General features: G+C 48.7%; 1 protein-coding gene across 9 annotated transcripts in view; it reads left to right on the top strand.

Annotated features, from left to right (window-relative positions):
- STX3 (syntaxin 3) overlaps window positions 1-18,719 on the top strand; it is a 43,992-nt gene that overhangs the window by 6,540 nt on the left and 18,733 nt on the right. For all 9 annotated transcript variants that reach the window (XR_008290318.1, XM_053203127.1, XM_053203126.1 and 6 more), the window contains exon 2: window positions 10,142-10,225. Coding sequence is in view for 8 of the 9 variants with exons in the window: in XM_053203127.1 (XP_053059102.1) it covers window positions 10,142-10,225 (84 nt within the window). In the remaining variant the exon portion in view is untranslated. The remainder of the gene's footprint in view (window positions 1-10,141; window positions 10,226-18,719) is intronic.

Here is an 18,719-nt window from a genome sequence, read left to right as displayed (position 1 = left end):
TCCTCTGGCAAAATCTAATAACATCTTTCTTTTTAAAATTTTTTAAAAAAGTTTGTTTATTTATGTATTTATTTTTGAGAGAAAGAAAGAGTGAGTGAGCAGGGGAGGGGCAGAGAGAGAGAGAGAGAGAGAGAGAGAGAGAAAATCCCAAGCAGGCTCCATGCTGTCAGCACAGAGCCCGACACGGGGCTTGCAGTCACAAACCATGAGATCATGACCTGAGCTGAAACCAAGAGCTGGACGCTTAACTGACTGGGACATCCAGGTGCCCCCAAATCTTAGGAGTCTCTCAACACTCAGTTCCAGTGTCACCACCACAGGGAAGCCCCCAGACCTTGAGCTGACAGCATTTACCACTCCACAAACTGTTTATCTTGGTTGATGTGTGACAGCAGCGGCCCAGGGTTTCAGAAGCCGCCTGCCCCATCCTTGTCTGCTGTGTGAGGGAGCACAGATCACGCAGGCCTCGTTCCCCCTGCACCTTCCACGGCCTGGCTCACGGTGGGGAAGGCCGCAAACCACACTGTCCAGTGAGCAAATGGGGACGTTCTGCAGATGAGCTTACTTGGAGATTCTGTAGTCCCTGAGGGACCTTATCTGCAGCTGCTTTAATACCCGGCCTCTTCAGCAACCTGCTGAAGGCCAGCCTGCTTTCTGGCATTGGGCTGTTTTCCACGGCAACGTCCCCCTGCTGGACAGGAGGGCTGCTGTAAATGCAGTTCAACCTAAAGGAGATCAGTGGAACACATCCTTTTGATTTTGGACGAATTTTAGACTTACAGAAAGGCCACAAAGGCAGCACAGGGAGTTCCTGTCCACCCCCACCTGGTTTCCTCCCTTGTTGACACCTTCCATTATGATGGTACGTTTGTCACAATCGAGGGATGCTTTAACGATCCTGATGTTGGCACGTTCCTATTCTCTGAACTCCAGACTTGATTTGGATTCCACTCATTTTCCCATGAACGGCCCTTTTCCTGATCTGGGGTCCCATCCAGGACACCCCGTTGCAGTTAGGTGTCTTGCTTTCTTAGCCTGCCCTGGCCTGTGTCCGCTTCTCAGGTGTTCCTTGTTTCCATGACCTTGTCCGTTTGTTCAGCTCGTGTGTTTTCATGCTTTGGAAGCGTGTTTCCAGTGGCTGGTGCAGCCGCTGGCTTGCGGCTGCCATTGGAGGCATCCCTCCAGGGTGGTAGACAGCAAGGGCTCAGCAGCCGGCTGCCCGGGCTCTCCCAGCTCCGGCACGCACCGTCTGTCCCATCTTGAGCAGGTTGCTTGACATCTTTATGCCTTAATTTTCTCAGCTGTAAGATGGGGAGGGTCCCCAGAAGATTGTAGAGATTAGATAGTACGTATAAAGTGCATGTCCCGGAAGAATCCTCAGCTCCTGTGGAGTGCTCAATAGATCTTACCTAATACATAGTGAAGTGTTTTCTAGAAGGATCGTGATGGGAGGGGGCTTGGGCACAGGGGCTGAAAGGAAGTAGAGATGAGTAGAGAAGAAGAGGTTATTAGTCCCTCCATGCCTCGTCCCTGAGAACTGGAGGCTGTGGGGTATTGAGTGGCGGGGTTGAGACGGAGAGGAAGTCCGAAAAGAGCGCAGAAAGCTGGAGTAGGGGAGGAACAATGTTCCAGAAAGAAATCGTGGGCCAGTAAGAAGTCTTATCACTAAAGAACAGAAGCCCAATGAACTCTCCAGGAGGAAGCAGAAGATACTCTTTCAATGTCTTTGGCTCCTGGGATGAGAGAGAAAGCAGGAAAAAGGTGTGGTCTTCTTATTCCAGTGGCCTTCCCGGAGGTATCCTTTGGGTAATTTCACTCATCTTTCAAAACTTCCCCAAGGAGTCACCTTTGCACACATTATTATATATGCTTCCATCCTCTCCAGGCTCTGCCTTGGATTCAGGGAGGTTGGGCACCCGGTCTTCTTGTCTTAAGTGCTGTCCTCACTCACCATGTGGGGTTGTAATGACCTGTGTGCCTCCCATCGGGGACAGTGAGGTCCTGGAGAGCAGGGGCTGCTGAGTTTGGTCTCTGCATCTCTAGTGGCAAATAAATGCTGGTTGTTCAGTAAATACTGTTGGGTGAATGAATGAGCGAATGGATTGGACCTTGTAGTGGGAAGGAGAATGTGTGGGTATGGCGGTTGGTTACGAGACCCTACCATCTCTCTAAGTGAATGCACTGCGAACTCGGTGGGTTGGACCAGGTGTGGTTCCATCCTGTCTTTGTTCCATATTAGCCATGTGATTCTGGGTGAGTTAATCTCCCTACCTCAGATTCCTCACCTGTGTAGACAACATCTAGATAGAGGATGTTTTTTTCCCTCCTGTTTTTCTTTTTTCTTTTTTTTTTAAAGTTATTTATTTTGAGAGAGAAAGAGAGAGAGAGGGAAGGAGGGAAGAAGGGAAGGGGGAAGGAGAGAGAGAGGGGGACAGAGAATCCCACAATCCTGGGGTCACAACCAGAGCCGAAATCAAAAGTCAGACACTTAACCGACTGAGCCACACAGGCACCCCTCCCTCCTCCTTTTCTTTCCATAAACTTCCATCCCTTTTTGCTGTTCCTTCTCAGACCTAGCTCAGGTCCTGAGAAGCAAAAACAGGTAGGAATTAACATGGCACCTGGGGATGAAGTTTGATGATTTTTCTATGCAACGAACAGAATGCAAAGTGTCTTCAAACACACGTGGAAGATTAAAAAATACTGACCGTGTATAATGATACAAAGAAGTGTCCAGTTGCACAGAATATTAAGTCCAGTAGGGTATGTTCCCTGACGATGGCATAATAAAATTAACAATACAATAATAGCCCTCCCAGAGGAGGTAGCCCTCCTTACCTGCTTTGGAAATTGAAAATGCCTTTCTAACTAGCTCTTGAGTTAAAAAGAAGTCAGAATGGGGGCACCTGGGTGGCTCAGTCAGTTGAGTGTCCAACTCTGGATTTTGGCTCAGGTCATGATCCCAGACTCGTGAGAGATCAAGCTCTGTGCGGAGCGTGGAGCCTGCTTGTGAAAAGGGAAGTGTCCCCTTGTTTCACAGGGAGAGAGGACAGTGTGGGAGGGAGACGGGGGGGCGGGGGGGGGGGTCAAGAGAAGGGTAGGCACACTCTTTAAGTGGGGAGCAGAGAACGCCGAGTACTTGTTGAGAGCTGCTTACTCAGAATCTGTGGCTCTTTTAATTGAAGAGGGACTGGAAAAACCAGACGTTGGGCAGTGTGTCACCGGCGTGTGTGCGTGTGTGTGTGTGTGTGTGTGTGTGCGCGCGTGCTTGGAACCCTCGTAAGCCGTAGTGTTTGTTGTCTCTGGGAATCCGCAGACCCTCGCTGCAGAGGGAGGCAGGTGGGGGAGAGGGCAGCAGGGAGGAGGAAGGGCACACGGCACTGTCTCTTTGAATTCATTGGGGTAAAGTCTGGGTTTATGAAGAGGCGCATGCGCCTCGAGCAGAGAGCTGTTCCCATGTGGAGGAGGGGCACAGACTCGTGCTCACCTGCTTGTGCCACGAGGGCCCCGCCTCCGCCAGCCACAATCCTTTAATACCCCCGCTGCCGGCCATTAAGGACCAGATGTCCCTTCGCAGCCCAGACTGCTTGCTGGTGCCTTTCCCTTACCCCAGAATGTTCCCGAGAGCTCCGGGGCCTTCCGTCTTGTCCGGGGACACCCGAGGAGTAAATGGGCGTCATCGTCATCCGCGATGGCTCCCTTTTCCTTCCTTTGTCCCGTCCTTCTGTCTTGCTGCTCTGATTTGTAGGATCCTCGAGGAATTGCGGTGATTTAAACTTAGACTGCAGCAGGTTGTTTGTCTTAAAATCTCTAACGGAAGTATAGTGGGCGCACAACGTTACACCAGTTTCAGGCGTAGGACACGGTGATTTGACAAGCCTGTGTTATGCAGGGCTCACCACGGTGTCACCACACGACGGAATTACCCTGGTGACTGTATTCCCTATGCCATACCTTTCATCCCCGTGACTTATTTTTATAAAATAAATAAAATGAAAATGAAAGTTTGTACCTGGAAAAGGAGCAGTGGGATTTTTTTCTCTCTCTCTTTTTTTTAATGTTTGTTTGTTTTTGAGAGAGTGTAAGTGGGCGAGGCGCAGAGACGGGGACAGGATCCAAAGCGGTTCCTTGCTGACAGGCTGACAGCAGCGAGCCCGATGCGGGGCTCGAACTGACAACCGTGAGATCATGTCCTGAGCTGAAGTGGGACGCTCAACCGACTGAGCCACCCAGGCGCCCCCCTTCCCCTCTTCTTGAGAAGGCATCCATTTGTTTACAGCAGTGGTTTCTTGGTTAGCTAAGCTTGCTGGTTTGCTTGCTTGCTTACTTCCTTTTTTCTTCTTTTCTTTGCTCTGTTGACAACAGGACTTTCTTCAAATGAAGTGTTACATTCAGCCCCAGTGTATAAAGCAGACAGAAGGGAAGCTACACAGATTTAAGAGTGGGGAAGGGCCCACCTGCCTGCCTCCCCCTTCCCTGGCTGGTTTCTGAGGCTCATCTGAAGTGTCCTGGGGTTCCACAAAGCTGCACTGGAAAGCTAAGCTCCTTACTTGGCGAGAAAGCCCAGGCTTAGTGCAGACAAGTGCCCAGCTTTCCGCAGGGCCGGGCTGCTGCTCTCCTTGGCTCCTGGTCACTCTCGGGATGGGCCGCTTTGGGAAGGTGCAGGGGGGTAACAAGGGCTTAGGACAGACAAGTGAAGTTCGAGCCCAGACTCTGCCAACCAGTGGCTGGGAGCCCTTGGATAACCTCTAGGGTGTTGTGGCCACCCAGCATCTGGTAGGGACTCTATGGGTGGCAAATGCTTTTTATTCAAGAAGCTAACGGAAGGGACCCACATCAGATAGACGGAGAATGATGGAGAACGCAGTTGAGAGAAAGGCAGTGAATGCTGAGTAAGAGGAAGTACAGCAAAAGCCCCTTCATGCTGCGTGCCGGGCCCCTGAACACTCCCACTCTGCAGAGAGGAGGTCATGGTCCTGGCAGCCCTCACGAGACTGTGGGGCACATTTGAGAGGCAGGGATGGGTGCTAGATACACGGCTCTGTGTCAGTGCTGCCCGCTGGCCCACGTCCCATCTCCTGGTGGGAGAGGCATCATGGGGCTGGGGGTGGGGGAGAGGAAGTGAGCGGCTGAACTCGTGGTTCTCACTGTTCCTTCTGCGGCCGATGTAGCTACTGCAACGTTCCTATTACCACACGCCTTGATTCTCTGATAAAGATGCCCAAGTTCTTTTCTCAGCTGTACTCAGTCATGTGGGCCCAAGATAAAGGACACTACATGCTTTCCTTGGCCTTGGGACTCCTGAGGCCTCAGCCTGAGAGAGCCTGGCTGTGTCAGAAGGGACAGGGAGTTTCCCCGGGATCAGTTAGACCCCCCTTTTGGAGAAGCCGGTTGGAAGTTCCAATGTCCCATGACTCCGGATCACCCATGATGGTGGCTTCTTCCTTGGACTCTCTCACTGGACTAAAGCTTGTGCTGTTGTAATTGATGTTGTGATGTTATATTTTTGGAAACAGCACAGCACAGTGGGAAAGACTCTGCATGGGAAGGTGGGAATCAAGAAACCTGGGTTCTACTCCTGGCCATCAGTAACTCATTGTTTGGCTGTGGGCCTTGATTTGCCCCTCTCTGAGTGACAGAATTTGATGGTAGAATCTGTAAGGTTGCATTTAACTCTAAAAGTCCTGTACCTTTTTTGTTTGTTTTTGTTTTTTTGTTTTTCTTCTTTTTTCCCCCCTTTCCTGTTTAAAGGTACTTATATCCAGGTTAAAGCTGTAGAGAAGTTGGCTAGATCTTATGTACGGCCCCTTTTATAGAGTTGTAACTATGTGCTATTCATTGCATAAGGAACTTTAAAATATTATTCCGTCCTCAGAAAAGCATTGGTAGACGCTATTCTATTTTGTGGGTAAGGAAATTGAGGCTCAGAGATGTTAAACCAGTTGTGTAAGGCTTGGTGACCAGTATGTGATGGAGCAGTTTACGGAACCCAGATCATCATCATGCTCTGTGGCTGACCTTACTGATGTAGCCTTTAGTGCGAGGACTTCCTCAGAAGAGAAGTCACTCGGGACGCCTGGGTGGCGCAGTCAGTTGGGCGTCTGACTTCAGCCAGGTCACGATCTCGCGGTCCGTGAGTTCGAGCCCTGCGTCAGGCTCTGGGCTGATGGCTCGGAGCCTGGAGCCTGTTTCCGATTCTGTGTCTCCCTCTCTTTCTGCCCCTCCCCCGTTCATGCTCTGTCTCTCTCTGTCCCAAAAATAAAAAAAATTAAAAAAAAAAAAAAGAAGAGAAGTCACTCTTTTAGCCGTCACATCTTTACAGCAAGGTGATAGGGAAACTGACATTTATGAGCCACTGGTATGTGCTCAGTATTGTGCTAGAAACCTTCCGTATGTGATGTCTTCCAGTGCCCGTAAAAGTCATAAGGTGAGTGGTGTTATTACCATTCACAGATAAAAAACTCAGAGCAATAAAAGACTTGATTGAGATTCTCACAGCCAGTAATTGGTAACCAAAGGTTTTAGACCTCGGTTGTGGGTTACCAAAGACTTCTCTTTTCCTAGTTCACACTTTTTCTCAACTGGAGGTGGATGAGGCTGCCCTGCCCAAAGCCAAAAGGCGATGTCTTGGATGTGGGGGATCCCTGTACAAATTCCAGGGGTCTCAGAAATTTATGTCATGACAGAGAGCTAGGTGCCTGCCTCCCATGCTCCAGGACACAGTTGTTCCCAGCTTCCAGAAACTTCCCTTGGTCCATCCTAAGATGGTAGACTCATCCTACTTCCTTCCATCCCATGTTGACACTCACGGGTGTGTACCCACACACACGTACCCACATGGTATCTCCCTTCAGTGTGGGTCTCTAGAAGACCTCTGGAGAGAAGAGTTGGGACGAATACTTGTTATTCCTTCCCAGAGGAGGGCTGGGCTCCTGTTTTCCAGTGAGGGTCACTGAGATCCTTGCTGGGAGATGGAGCTCTCTGGAGGCTACTAAGAGGCCCAAGTATTGACGATAGTGATAATAGGAGCATTTTATCTCAACTTTAGAAACTGCTGGCTGAATCCAGGCTGCAGTCCCTGTGGGGGCTGGGTTTTCATTCAGCTAAAATTGATTAAATCTCTCTTACATATCTAGCACATGGTAAGTGCTCAGTGTACATGTGGAATGCATGAATGAGTGAATGAATGAATGAATGACACGTACAAGTAATTTTAAGTGCAAGTGAGAAAAGCCAATTCCAGTGAAATGAATTTTCTAAAAACATTAGAATAATACTGTTTGAGTTTGTTGGGAGAGTGCTGGGAACAGTTGTGGAACCTGTTGGGAAGGCTTAGGAAGAGTAGAAGTGAAGGTACTCTTTGAGAAACTGGCAGAGATCTCTGTTTGCTTTGCAATTCAAATTCCTCAGGGAGGTTGGCTCACGATTGACCCCCTTCACCTTCCCCACATGATTCTGGGAAGGTTATCTACACCAAGGAAGGCTTTCTGGGCAGGCACGTACGCTCAGAGTATCTGTTATAATAGATAAGGCAGCCCTGACCCTCCAGGGTTTATAGCCAGTAGGGAAAGACTGATAAATAAAGGGATAATTAACAGTAGGCTGTGTTGGATGCTATGGAAGGTCTGCACAAGATGCATCGGGAGCTTAAAAGTTTGTTTTGTTTTTTTAATTTTTTAAGGTTTATTTTTGAGAGAGAGACAGATCATGAGTGGGGGAGGGTCAGAAAGAGAGAGAGAGACAGAATCTGAAATGGGCTCCAGGCTCTGAGCTGTCAGCACGGAGCCCGACGTGGGGCTCAAACCCACCACCACAAGATCATGACCTGAGCCAAAGTGATGCCCAAACAACTGGGCAACCCAGGTGCCCTGCTTAGGAAGGTTTTAAATTTTACATGAGGAGTGTCAGGGAAGGCCGACAGAGAAGATGGTTTGAGATTGAATTTAATTATTTTTATTTTTATTTTTTAGAGGTGGGAAGGGAGAGAGGGAGAGAGAGAGAGAATGAGAGAATGAGAATCCTAGTGCAGAGCCCTACACAGAGCTTAATCCCACAACCCTGGGATCATGACCTGAGCCGAAATCAAGTCAGAGGCTCAACTGACTGAGCCACCCAGGCGCCCCCAAGATTGAATTTAAAGGCTAAGTAAAATTTTTCCCGCTGGGCAAATGCATTTCAGGAAGAAGTCCTTCATGAAAGATGGTCTGTCCAGGAAAAGTGGGGAGTTCCAAGTGCCTGGTCTAGAGAGTGTATCATGAGGAGAGGAACATGGGCAGGGCCAGACCTTAATGGTCCCTATGTGCTCTGTTGGGCATTGGGACTTTTAATCCCAGGAGAACAGAAAGAATGAGTTTTTAGGAAGATGAGTTTGGGCGCTGTGGCACTGCCATCAAGTTCAACTCCTTTGAATGTGACTGTTAAGCTTGGGTTGCCGAAGGTTCCAGACAAGCCAGAGAATGAGATGATGGCGGAGCCAGTCAAAACAGCTTGCTTGCTTGCTTGCTTGCTTTCTTGCTTTCTTTCTTTTCTTTCTTTCTATTTGTTTTTGAAAGAGACAGAGTGCGATCAGGAGAGGGGCAGAGAGAGAGGGAGACACAGAATCTGAAGCAGGTTTCAGGCTCTGAGCTGTCAGCACTCCTGACGCAGGGCTTGAACTCACGAACCGTGAGATCATGACCTGAGCGTAAGTCGGACGCTTAACTGACAAGCCACCCTGGAGCGTCCCAGATTTCACTGGGAATTCCCAGTAATGCCATCATCTGTTGAAGGTTGGGGGGTTGGTAGTGGGTAAAGAGGAGAGGGCCCTGGGGCTTTCATCGCCCGTGGGGTTATGAGTGTTTGAGAGGGCTGTTGTCTACTGCAGGTTGTGAAAAAGCAGGTGTAGCGGCTTTTCCCCTCCCCACCTTGACTGGCAAGAACCAGTTCTCCCTCTGAGCTTAGAAACGGTCAGCATGTGGCACAGTGATGGGGAGAGTGTAGACACGTCTGAGGCCCTGGACGCTGGGTGGGAATAGAAGCACTTCCTTTAGATAGCCGTTTTGTGATTCTGTAGAGGAAGTGGAATGAGATCAAGAAAGCTGGGGTCCCCAGGGGTTGCTGGGGGCCGAAGGGAGAGCTTCCTTTTCCTTATAAACATGAGCTCTGACAGGGGATGACACACAGTACTGGTTTTTTTTTGTTTTTTTTTTTTTTTTTTTAATGCAGTAGGTGGTTAATGAAAACAGGAAAACCTTTGTTCCTACCCTGAGGATTGGAAGCAAGTGCTTTGGAGGAATTGAAGCTAGAAACTGTTCTCTTTGTTTTGCTTTGTTTTGTTTGAATGTTTGTTTATTTTTGAGAGGGAGAGACAGAGTGCAAGTGGGGGAGGGGCAGAGAGAGAGGGAGACACAGAATCCGAAGCAGGCTCCAGGCTCTGAGCTGTCTGAGCACAGACCCCGACACGGGGCTTGAACCCACGAACCATGAGATCATGACCTGAGCCTGAGCCATCCAGGTGCCCCGAGGCTAGAAACTATTCTGATAGAGATGTCTGGTAGGGTGGATCACACATTTGAACATTGTGGAGAAGGGATTAGGAACATGGGGCCCAAATCCAAAAGACAGGCTAGAATCTGCCTGTCTCTACATTTTTGCTATGTGACTCTGGCCAAGTTGTTCAACCTCTCTGTTTTAGGTTCTCCAACAGGAACGAGTTATAATAATGTCACCAGTACCACTGCGGACCCCCACTCCCACCTCCAGCAACAACAATAACAATAACACCTAGCATTTATTGAGTAGTCGCAGTATGCCAGGCACCGTGCAAACATGTTTTAACTTCCTCGTCTCATTTCTTTCACCACCCCTGAAGTACATAGTGCATGTCAGCATTTTACAGATAGGGAAACCTGGCACAGTGATGTTAGTAGCTTGCCCATCCCTCCCTTCCTTCCCCCACCCCCTGCTAGAAGTCAGTAAACAGTGCAGCTCGGGTTTAAATACAGGGTGATGGAGTCCGATATATTGCAGGGCTGTTCTGAGTTTTAAAGGAGATTATGTCTGTATAATGTCTAGTATAGATGTAGCTCCTGGTGAGCCTTCAAGTTCTGTTAGCTGTTTCTTGTGTTTTTAGCCTCACCCCATTCCTTTTTGTCTCTCACAGAAGCAGCTGACACAGGATGATGATGCCGACGAGGTCGAGGTTGCCATTGACAACACGGCTTTCATGGATGAGTTCTTTTCTGAGGTAGGCGACCTTCCTGTGCTTTTTTCTGAATGTACATAAGGAAACACAGCTTCCTGTGTAAAGAATAAAACTCGGGTCTTTCAGGTGTAGCAGAGGAAAGCTGGTCTTTTCCTGGGGTGAGGCGGCCAGACCCAGAAGTTACTGGGAGATTTCTCTTCAATATGTAATTGGGAGGGTTTGGATTTTTAATCTTCTTGAGAAAGTCAGCAGAAGGTAAATGATATGTAATTAATGAGATGCTTTTAAAGTCTTATGCTGCATGACAGCATTTTAATGATCTTCTTTCTTGCCTAAGTTACATAATTTCAATACTGAGTCAACCATGGGGTCACAGCCATGTGTGAAAAAAAAATACATCTTTAAGCTTGTGATTCAGATTGATCAGATTTGTTGTTTCCCAAAATTCAGGCCCTTTGACTTAATTCTAGTGGAAACTGGGAAACTAAGAAACCACCAGTTTATTTTTTTCACGTTCAACAGGGGCAAAGATGGGTTGCTCCTGTCTACAGATTCACATAATCTTTGATCTCGAAGGTCCTTCTTGGGAGAGACTATGGCAGATGGTGAGCGGTGGGATTCAAATCTCTGCTCTGCTTCTGACCAGCTGGTGATCTTGCCAATGTTCCTTCACATGCTTGGTTTCCTTATCTGCAAATTGGGAGTGATAATGTAATCCCTAGGGTTATTACGAGGATTAAATGGAATAATGTTTATAAAGCATTCAGTATAGCATCTGACGTGTCTGTGCCTGGTGAGTGATTCTCCAGACCAGAACAAAAGCATGAAGAGTTCAGTCATGGAAGTTTCTGCCATCATACTATGGTTTCTTTATTTAGGTTTTTTATTTTTTTTGGAAAGAAGACGAGGTGCCATATTGTTTCTGCAGGAGGAATGTGGGCACCTCCCGTCTCTAGATTGTGGATGTGGAAAGTCACACTCTAGCTTGCGGGGCCTGGCGGTTCATGGCAGCTCCTCTGGTGGAGTGGGTAGCCGGTGTAGGAGCAGACTGGTGTACGTGTGGGCCTGAGTGGGAATTTGGCTGTGAACACTCCACGGTTCCCCACGCTCTTCATGGGTGGGTCCGTCCTTTTGGCCAAGAAGTCATGGTGAGACCGAAGAGCGCAGAGTTTTGTGAGGCCAGAGCTTGTTCCAGGTGTGGATCATGGAAAGAGAGCGTCTTCTCAGTGGTGGGGAGGACTTCAGGAGTTGTTGGATGCCACTGTCGCTTGCCCTCTGATCTTGCCTTGGATGACCAGATACGTTAAGGGACTTCTTCCCTAAGATAAGGCAGCTTCGCCAATTACGGTCTTCTGCCTCTTCTCCTAACCCAGCAGGAGGGTCTCTGAAGGGCAGTATCCCCTGCCAAGTGGGAAGGTGATGTGCCTCCAGGACATGCTCTCAATTCATCCTCATGCATTTAATAGCGGTTGACTTTGGTTAAGTCATTTACCCCACCTGGGCCTCTAATTCTTGCTCAGCAAACTGGGAATGTTAGTACTAACCTTTCAAGGTTGTTGTGGAGATAACACGAGGATCACACATCTGGAAAGCAGTTTTTTAAATTTATTTTGAGAGAGAGAGAGAGAGAGAGAGTGAGTGAGCATGAGTATGTGTGATGGGGAGGGCAGAGGGAGAGAGAATCTCAAGCAGGCTCTCTGCACCCGTGCATGAGCTGTGAGATCATGACCTGAGCCAAAATCAAGAGTCGACACTTAACTGAGCCACCCAGGTGCCCCTGGAAAGCATTTTTAAACAGAAAAGTGCTGGCTGGATAGTTATTTTTGGAGCCTTAACAAGACCTCAAGGGCTCTTTTTTTTTTTTGTTTTTTGTTTTTCTTTGCTTCTTTGTCAGATGCTTTTCTGTCATTTAGGGGAAAAAATCCCAAACCCTATCATATTTGGGGTGGAGAAGAGGACTGCACGGTGGGGTGGAAAGAGCATCATCTTTGAAATGGAGCTCCTCGTCTGCCACTAGCTGTGATCTCGGGCACATTCCTTGACTCCCCTCGGTCTCCGTGAGCTTATCTGTGATATGGGGAGTAGCATCTTCAGCTCATAGATGTGTTGGGGAGTAAAGGAGCCGACACTCAGAAAGTGCTCAGTGTCGGCTTAGGTAAATGTTACTGCCCTGCTTTCCATGTGACGGAGCCCCAGGAGGGTAATAACGTCGCAGAGAGGCAAGAGGCTGTGGACACAGAAAGAGGCCACCCAGGCTCTGGGCGCCCACGAGTTCTGGTCCTGATGTCAGCTCTGCCATTACCAGCAGTATAACTTTGGAAGAGCTGTTTCACTACTCTGAACCCCAGCTCCCTCTAAGACAGGAATAGCAGTGTTACCTGCTGGGTATTTATTATGAAGATAAATCGAGAAAGTACATGGATGTACCTGGCACAGTATGTTTCCAGTCAGTGTTAGCTGTCATCACTGTTCTGTTCCTGATGTGTTAGGGAATAGGGTCTGGAAATAGCCTTGAAAGTGGGAGAGAGCACATGCCAGGGCCTGGGGGTTTGGGGAAGTGAGGGGGGCTCTCCCTTCGTGTAGCTGGGGAACACACTGAGGGCATCCTGCCGAACACGACTAAATAGACTGCTTGGGAAGGCACTCTTGTGGCAAAACCTGCTGTTTGGACTTGTTCCAGCAAGCAGGTCCCAGTGGCTGTTTGTTGAGGACTGATTGTGTGAATCACAAGCCGGTCAGAGAGGCGTGTGCAAGGGGCAGGTGAAGTCACGGGATCAGGATGATTTCAAAATGTGCACTGCGCTGTTTAAGACCCACATGGCTTTTCCAGCTTCTCGGCTGTTATGGGAATGAATTGGCCCTTGGGTTTTCAGGCCTTGGAGGATTAAGCCAGGGTGTCTAGTAAATGATAAACCTCAGGTTATTGTCTAGTTTGTGGTCACCTGTATTTTCTTTGCTCTGTTTGGAAGAGAGGACAAATTTTCCGAGGCAGAAACATTAGGGGCTTATTGTTTATTTAAAAAAAAAATTTTTTTTTAATGTTTATTTATTTTTGAGACAGAGAGAGACAGAACATGAACGGGGGAGGGGCAGAGAGAGAGGGAGACACCGAATCGGAAGCAGGCTCCAGGCTCTGAGCCATCAGCCCAGAGCCCGACGTGGGGCTCGAACTCATGGACCGTGAGATCGTGACCTGAGCTGAAGTTGGACGCTTAACCGACTGAGCCACCTAGGCGCCCCAGGGGCTTATTATTTATATTGATTCATGCATTCAGCAAAATACACAAGTGTTTGCTGTCTTCCACACAGCGTGTTCAGTGCTGGGGCGAACAGCATTCTGTGGGGCGGAGTCCTTTGCCCTCTGGTGTCTCTTTATCTGGCGAGGATGACAGAAATGTGTAGAAAGTCATGATCGTAGCAATGTCAATAAGGTCCTCTGGGAGCACAGAAGGGGAAGTGTTAAATTCTGCCTGGAGGAGCGGGGAGAGGTAAGGTGAGGGAAGGCCTCAGTGGTTCCTACCTAGACCTGCTTCTCAGAATCACCTGGGGAGCCTTTCACACGTCTGCATGCCCAGCGCGGAGGGCCTGCAATGGCTTAGGCTTTTGGATTTTGAGGAAGTCTGTTCAGATGATTCTTTTGCTTCTATCGTTATGAAATGCTGCTTATGAAATGCTGCAGGGTAGACGGGGGGGGGGGGGGGGGCTTTGAAGGTGCTAAGCAAGGAAATGCGGGGATCAGGGTGTGTTGTAGGAAAATCATTCTGGTGGCAGTTCATGGAGGGCAGGAAAGGCCAGAAATGGAAAGACGAGCCAGTTGGCTGGGGCCCTGGCAGCTGGCAGGGTGTATCATCCAGGGATGCTTTTGAGTGTCCGTGGCACAAGCGGTAAAAGGTGTGTAATCATTTCACGTGTGAAGAAGTCAACAGCGCGGTGTGGTGGGTCGGAGGTGGTGGGGCTCTAGGTCAGCAGCTCTGTGAGCCTCTTGGCTTTTCCCTTGGCATTGAGAGTGGAGTCTGTTCTGATGACCTACTGCTGTATGATGATTCACTCCAACCTTGAGGGCTGTAAGACCCCCATTGTGTAGTGAGGACAGATTCTGTGGGCTAGAAATTCGGGCACAGGGCAGAGTGGAGGTGGGTGAGTTTTGCTCCGCAGTTTCTGGGGACTTAGCCGGGAAGACTTGAACAGCTGGGCGCTGGAACCTTATAGAGAGTTCTTTATTGAAATGTCTGGTGACTCAGGGAAAATCTCTGGAGAGACCTTCAGTTGGAGCGCCTATGTTGACTTGTTTCTGTGACTCGGGCTTCTTAGCATGGCCAGCCCAGGATCATCGGGGTGTCACGTGGAGGCACAAGGCCCCCACACGAGATTCCAGCTGTGGAAGGCATGTGGGACGTCATTTGTGTGCTCTGATGTCGAAACAGACACAAGCCTGCCAGGTTCAAGAGAGCGTTACATAGATACCCCCTCTCAGTGGGAGGGCCATTGAAGAATTTGTGCCAGGCTTTGAAAGGTCCAGAGCCACAGCCCCTGATGACACCACCATGTACCCGTATCACACGAAGTACGAAAGGGGAAAGCCAGAGACGTCCCCGAATCCTTTTATCAGGCAGGAAAACCACACAAATGCTCTAAGCTGACTTCCCCTTGTGGCCCATTGACCAACAACAGATCACATGGTCACGGCCACTCCTAGCTGGGAGGGACACCAGGAAAGTGAGCACTTAGCAAAGGGACAGGGTTGCGAGGATTGGCGTAGAAGTGATCATGATTCATTGCCTGGGGCGGGCAACATTGCTGCCCAAGCAAAATCAGAGTTCTGTTAACAAGAAAGGGTGGGGGCCGGGGCTGGCTATTAGGTGGATCAAAGCACTGTCATCGATGGCATATGAGATGCCAGAAGGCTCCGGTGAGCAAATATAACTGAAAGATGCTTTATACTCTTTTCTACCCTTGGGGATTTAAAACGCACATTTACTTATTAAAGACTCTGAGAAGTCCTGCAATAAAGAAACTCGCTTATCTGGCTCATCTCTGCATTTATTTTTTCACAGAGCCCTTTCTGACTTGTAACTTCTATTAGCAAGGATGAACGGTTACGTTTCAGAAAATGCTATTATAAAGTTTTTGAGGGTTTTTTTGGGTGGGGGGGAGGTGTTTAAAAAAACAAATCTGTGAGACTGGTTTGCCGTTGTAGATGAAGCATGCTTGTCTCCTGAAGTTACTTGTATTCACTTATTTACTCATTCAGCAACCTTACAGTCAGTGGCGCCCCATGCGTGGCCAGGAAAGAGACGTGGTCCCAGCCCTCGAGGGCACTGAGTCAGGGCTGGGACAGGTGAGAGTGTGCGATCAAGGTGTGGTGGCGCCTCGGGGGGCGGGGCAGTGCCTGCTTAGATGAACTGGGAGGGGAGCAGCTGTGAAAGCAGAGACCCTTCTGCGTAGGCTTGATTTTTGTTAGAACAAAGACCCTCAAAGTGAACAACACATGGAAGGCCAGGCATCGAGTCAAATCTAACAGGTTAAGAACTCTCTCATTCCTTCTTCAGGTGGAGTATTTGGTGGGTAGGTGGGCTGGTTGGTTCCGTGAGTCTGGGTTCCTTCGTTAGGCAGCACGAAGCTCTTGCCAGTCACTGCTCGTCTGCTCTCAGGCCCGTCCCCCACCCTTCCTGTGCTCTGCTCGGGACTGCAGGGAACTCATTCCCCATGTTCCCTTGCCAGCTGGCTTTGGTGTGTTTGATGTAGGGGACACGCTGGCGGAAGACTCTAGGAGGAGGGAGGAGGCCCTGGTTTTCCTCCCCAGACATGTCTTCTCCGTGGGCTCAACTTTTGCTGGGTAGACCCTGTCTCCATGGGGCCTGTTCTGCTGGGCAATTCCACTGTGGTCCGGCTCCGATCAGAGGGGCCCTGGCCTTGGGCCCTGGTGACCCCGCTCTTGGTCATTTCCAGAGTGCCTCACCATCCTCTGCTTGGCTTCCTGGCCCTCCCGTCCCCGTGGAAAGAATTCCCCATGTTCTCTTATTTTGGCTGACATAACGAGATAGATAGGTTGTTGTTTTCCTGACCAAGTTTTCAGTGATGCAAAGCCCAAATGCACTTAATGGATTTGAGATTATTGTCTGAGAATACTGGTTTTCACTGGTCAGTATAACTCTGAGATTGTTCATTTCTTTTCATTCGTGAATGGGATGTTCCACTGCTTTGTCACTAGTCTCCGTAAAACCCTTGACGCACTTGACTTCTGTTGCTTGGACTGAGACATCTCTGCCCCTTCTTTCTTGCCGGAGTGTGTATTTGTTTTCCAGAGCAAAGACGCAAACAAATTAACAAGGACGTGGCTGGGAACTTGTAACACAGAGACTGTTCGGGATTCTATTAGTTTTGGGGAACAGTCAAGGTGTATGAATTGTGAAAAGGAGGAGTCTTTTGACCCTTACAATCCCTTTACTTTGTCATCTTAATGGGGTGGCGCATAAATAAATATGCAGGAGTTAATTAATGCCTAACTAGAGGTACAAAGTATATGGGAGCTTAGGGGAGGCAGAGACTCATTCTTAAGTGGAATGGACAAAGCCTTCCCCCCTCCCCCTCGGTAATCTGCCACTTCTCTACAGTAGGACTTTCTTTGCTTTCTGTGATCAAATTCGACTCTCCTGGGTACTTAGGTCCAGAAGGAAGAGGCCATTCATGCCTTGAAAATAACTCCCTCCTTTCAGTTAGACAGTGGTGAGTAGTATAATATAGTAATCATTGTTCGTTCCCCGAGGCAACACCCAAAAGAGTGGTTGACTGGCTGTCCTACTTGATCTCCTTGGGTGGCTGCTGACAGCATCATGGGGCACGTTGTTAACATTGGGGACTGCTGTGGGGCTTCAATGAGACGTGCTTGTGAAGGCACAGCGGCACATCTGGCACATAGTAAGCGGACAGCATTTGCTGGCTTTCCTGGGATTCTCATTATCGGCATACTTAGTGTGCACGTACTTTGTGTTAAGTGCTTGATGTGTATTATCTCATCTTATCCCCACAAAAATACTCTGTGTCTTTGTTTTTCTTTGGAAGCACTGGTCTTCCTCTAAGGTGACTTTCTGGGTGTTTCATGGTGGCAGCTACATGCAATTAGTTTTCTTTTGTGCATTTGCCAGATAACCAAAGAATCATGGGAGGAGGGGGAACTTAGTCTGAAATCTAGGTTTCTAACTCTAGGAAGTGGGACATACGATAATCCTCAGTTTCACAGATGCAAGAACCAGGGCTGGGGGCTTGTGGGGGGTGAGCGGATTGATTGTTCAAGGTCATAAAACTGCTGGGAGGTGGAGCTGAAACTTGACCCTGGCCTGTTTGATTCTAACATTTTCTTCCTTTGCTTTTTTCTTTTCTGTTCTCTTTCCTTTATTTTCTTTCTTTCTTTCTTTCTTTCTTTCTTTCTTTCTTTCTTTCTTTCTTTCTTTCCTTTTCTTTTCTTTTCTTTCTTTTCTTTTTTCTTTCTTTCCTTCTTTCTCTTTTTCTTTCTTTCTTTCTTTCTTCCTTTATTTTCCGAGAGAGAGAGAGACAAGAGCATGAGTGGGGGGGGGGCAGAGAGGGAGAGAGAATCCCAAGCAGGCTCCGCACTGTCAGCGCAGAGCCTGATGAGGGGCTCAGTCCCATGAATGGAGAGATCATGACCTGAGCTGAAATCGAGAGTCAGATGATTAACTGACAGAGCCTCCCAGGCACCCTGATTATAACATTTTCTGAGCTATACTGCCTGGGTGGCCACGTTACTGACAAATCATTGAAAAATACATTTTAGGGGCGCCTGGGTGGCTTAGTCGGTTAAGCGTCCGACTTCAGCCAGGTCACGATCTCGCGGTCCGTGAGTTCGAGCCCCGCGTCAGGCTCTGGGCTGATGGCTCAGAGCCTGGAGCCTGCTTCCGATTCTGTGTCTCCCTCTCTTTCTGCCCCTCCCCCGTTCATGCTCTGTCTCTCTCTGTCTCAAAAATAAATAAAACGTTAAAAAAAAAATTAAAAAAAAAAAAGAAAAATACATTTTAAAATGTAACCTGCAATAAGCAGTCACTGACCGAGGAGGTAGTGGCCGCAAATTGAGCATGGTAATTAAAAAACCACAACTTTCTGGTTGGTTCCCTCAGTCAGCAACGTTTCTTGGGTGCTCTTGGTGTATAATGCTCTCTTGTAGGGAGCCTTGGTTAGAGAACGAAGGAATACGGCATGTGATCCCAGGGAAAGGCAGTCTCACAAGACAGGGAGTGGACCGTGGGCATTAGCCCGACACAGGCTCAGCATGCAGGGACTCGGGAGAGAAGATAGAGAGGAGCTTCCCATCGGTGGTCCTTGCGCCTTTATATCTGGTTCATGAGACAGGGTTTGGTGTCCAACAGATGCCTGGTTCTACCTCTTTCTGAAGCACGTCCTTGAGGGAGTTCCTGTCCTATGAGCTGTGGTATTCTCAGGCACGAAAAGGAGCTAGTGGTTGGCAACCTCACAGAAGTGCTGTTGAAGGAACTTGTTTCTGACACGTGTATTTGTTAAATCA

This window comes from Acinonyx jubatus, chromosome D1 (assembly GCF_027475565.1).
Source record: "Acinonyx jubatus isolate Ajub_Pintada_27869175 chromosome D1, VMU_Ajub_asm_v1.0, whole genome shotgun sequence".
NCBI lineage: Eukaryota > Metazoa > Chordata > Mammalia > Carnivora > Felidae > Acinonyx > Acinonyx jubatus.
This window is presented reverse-complemented; position numbering and strand designations above follow the sequence as displayed.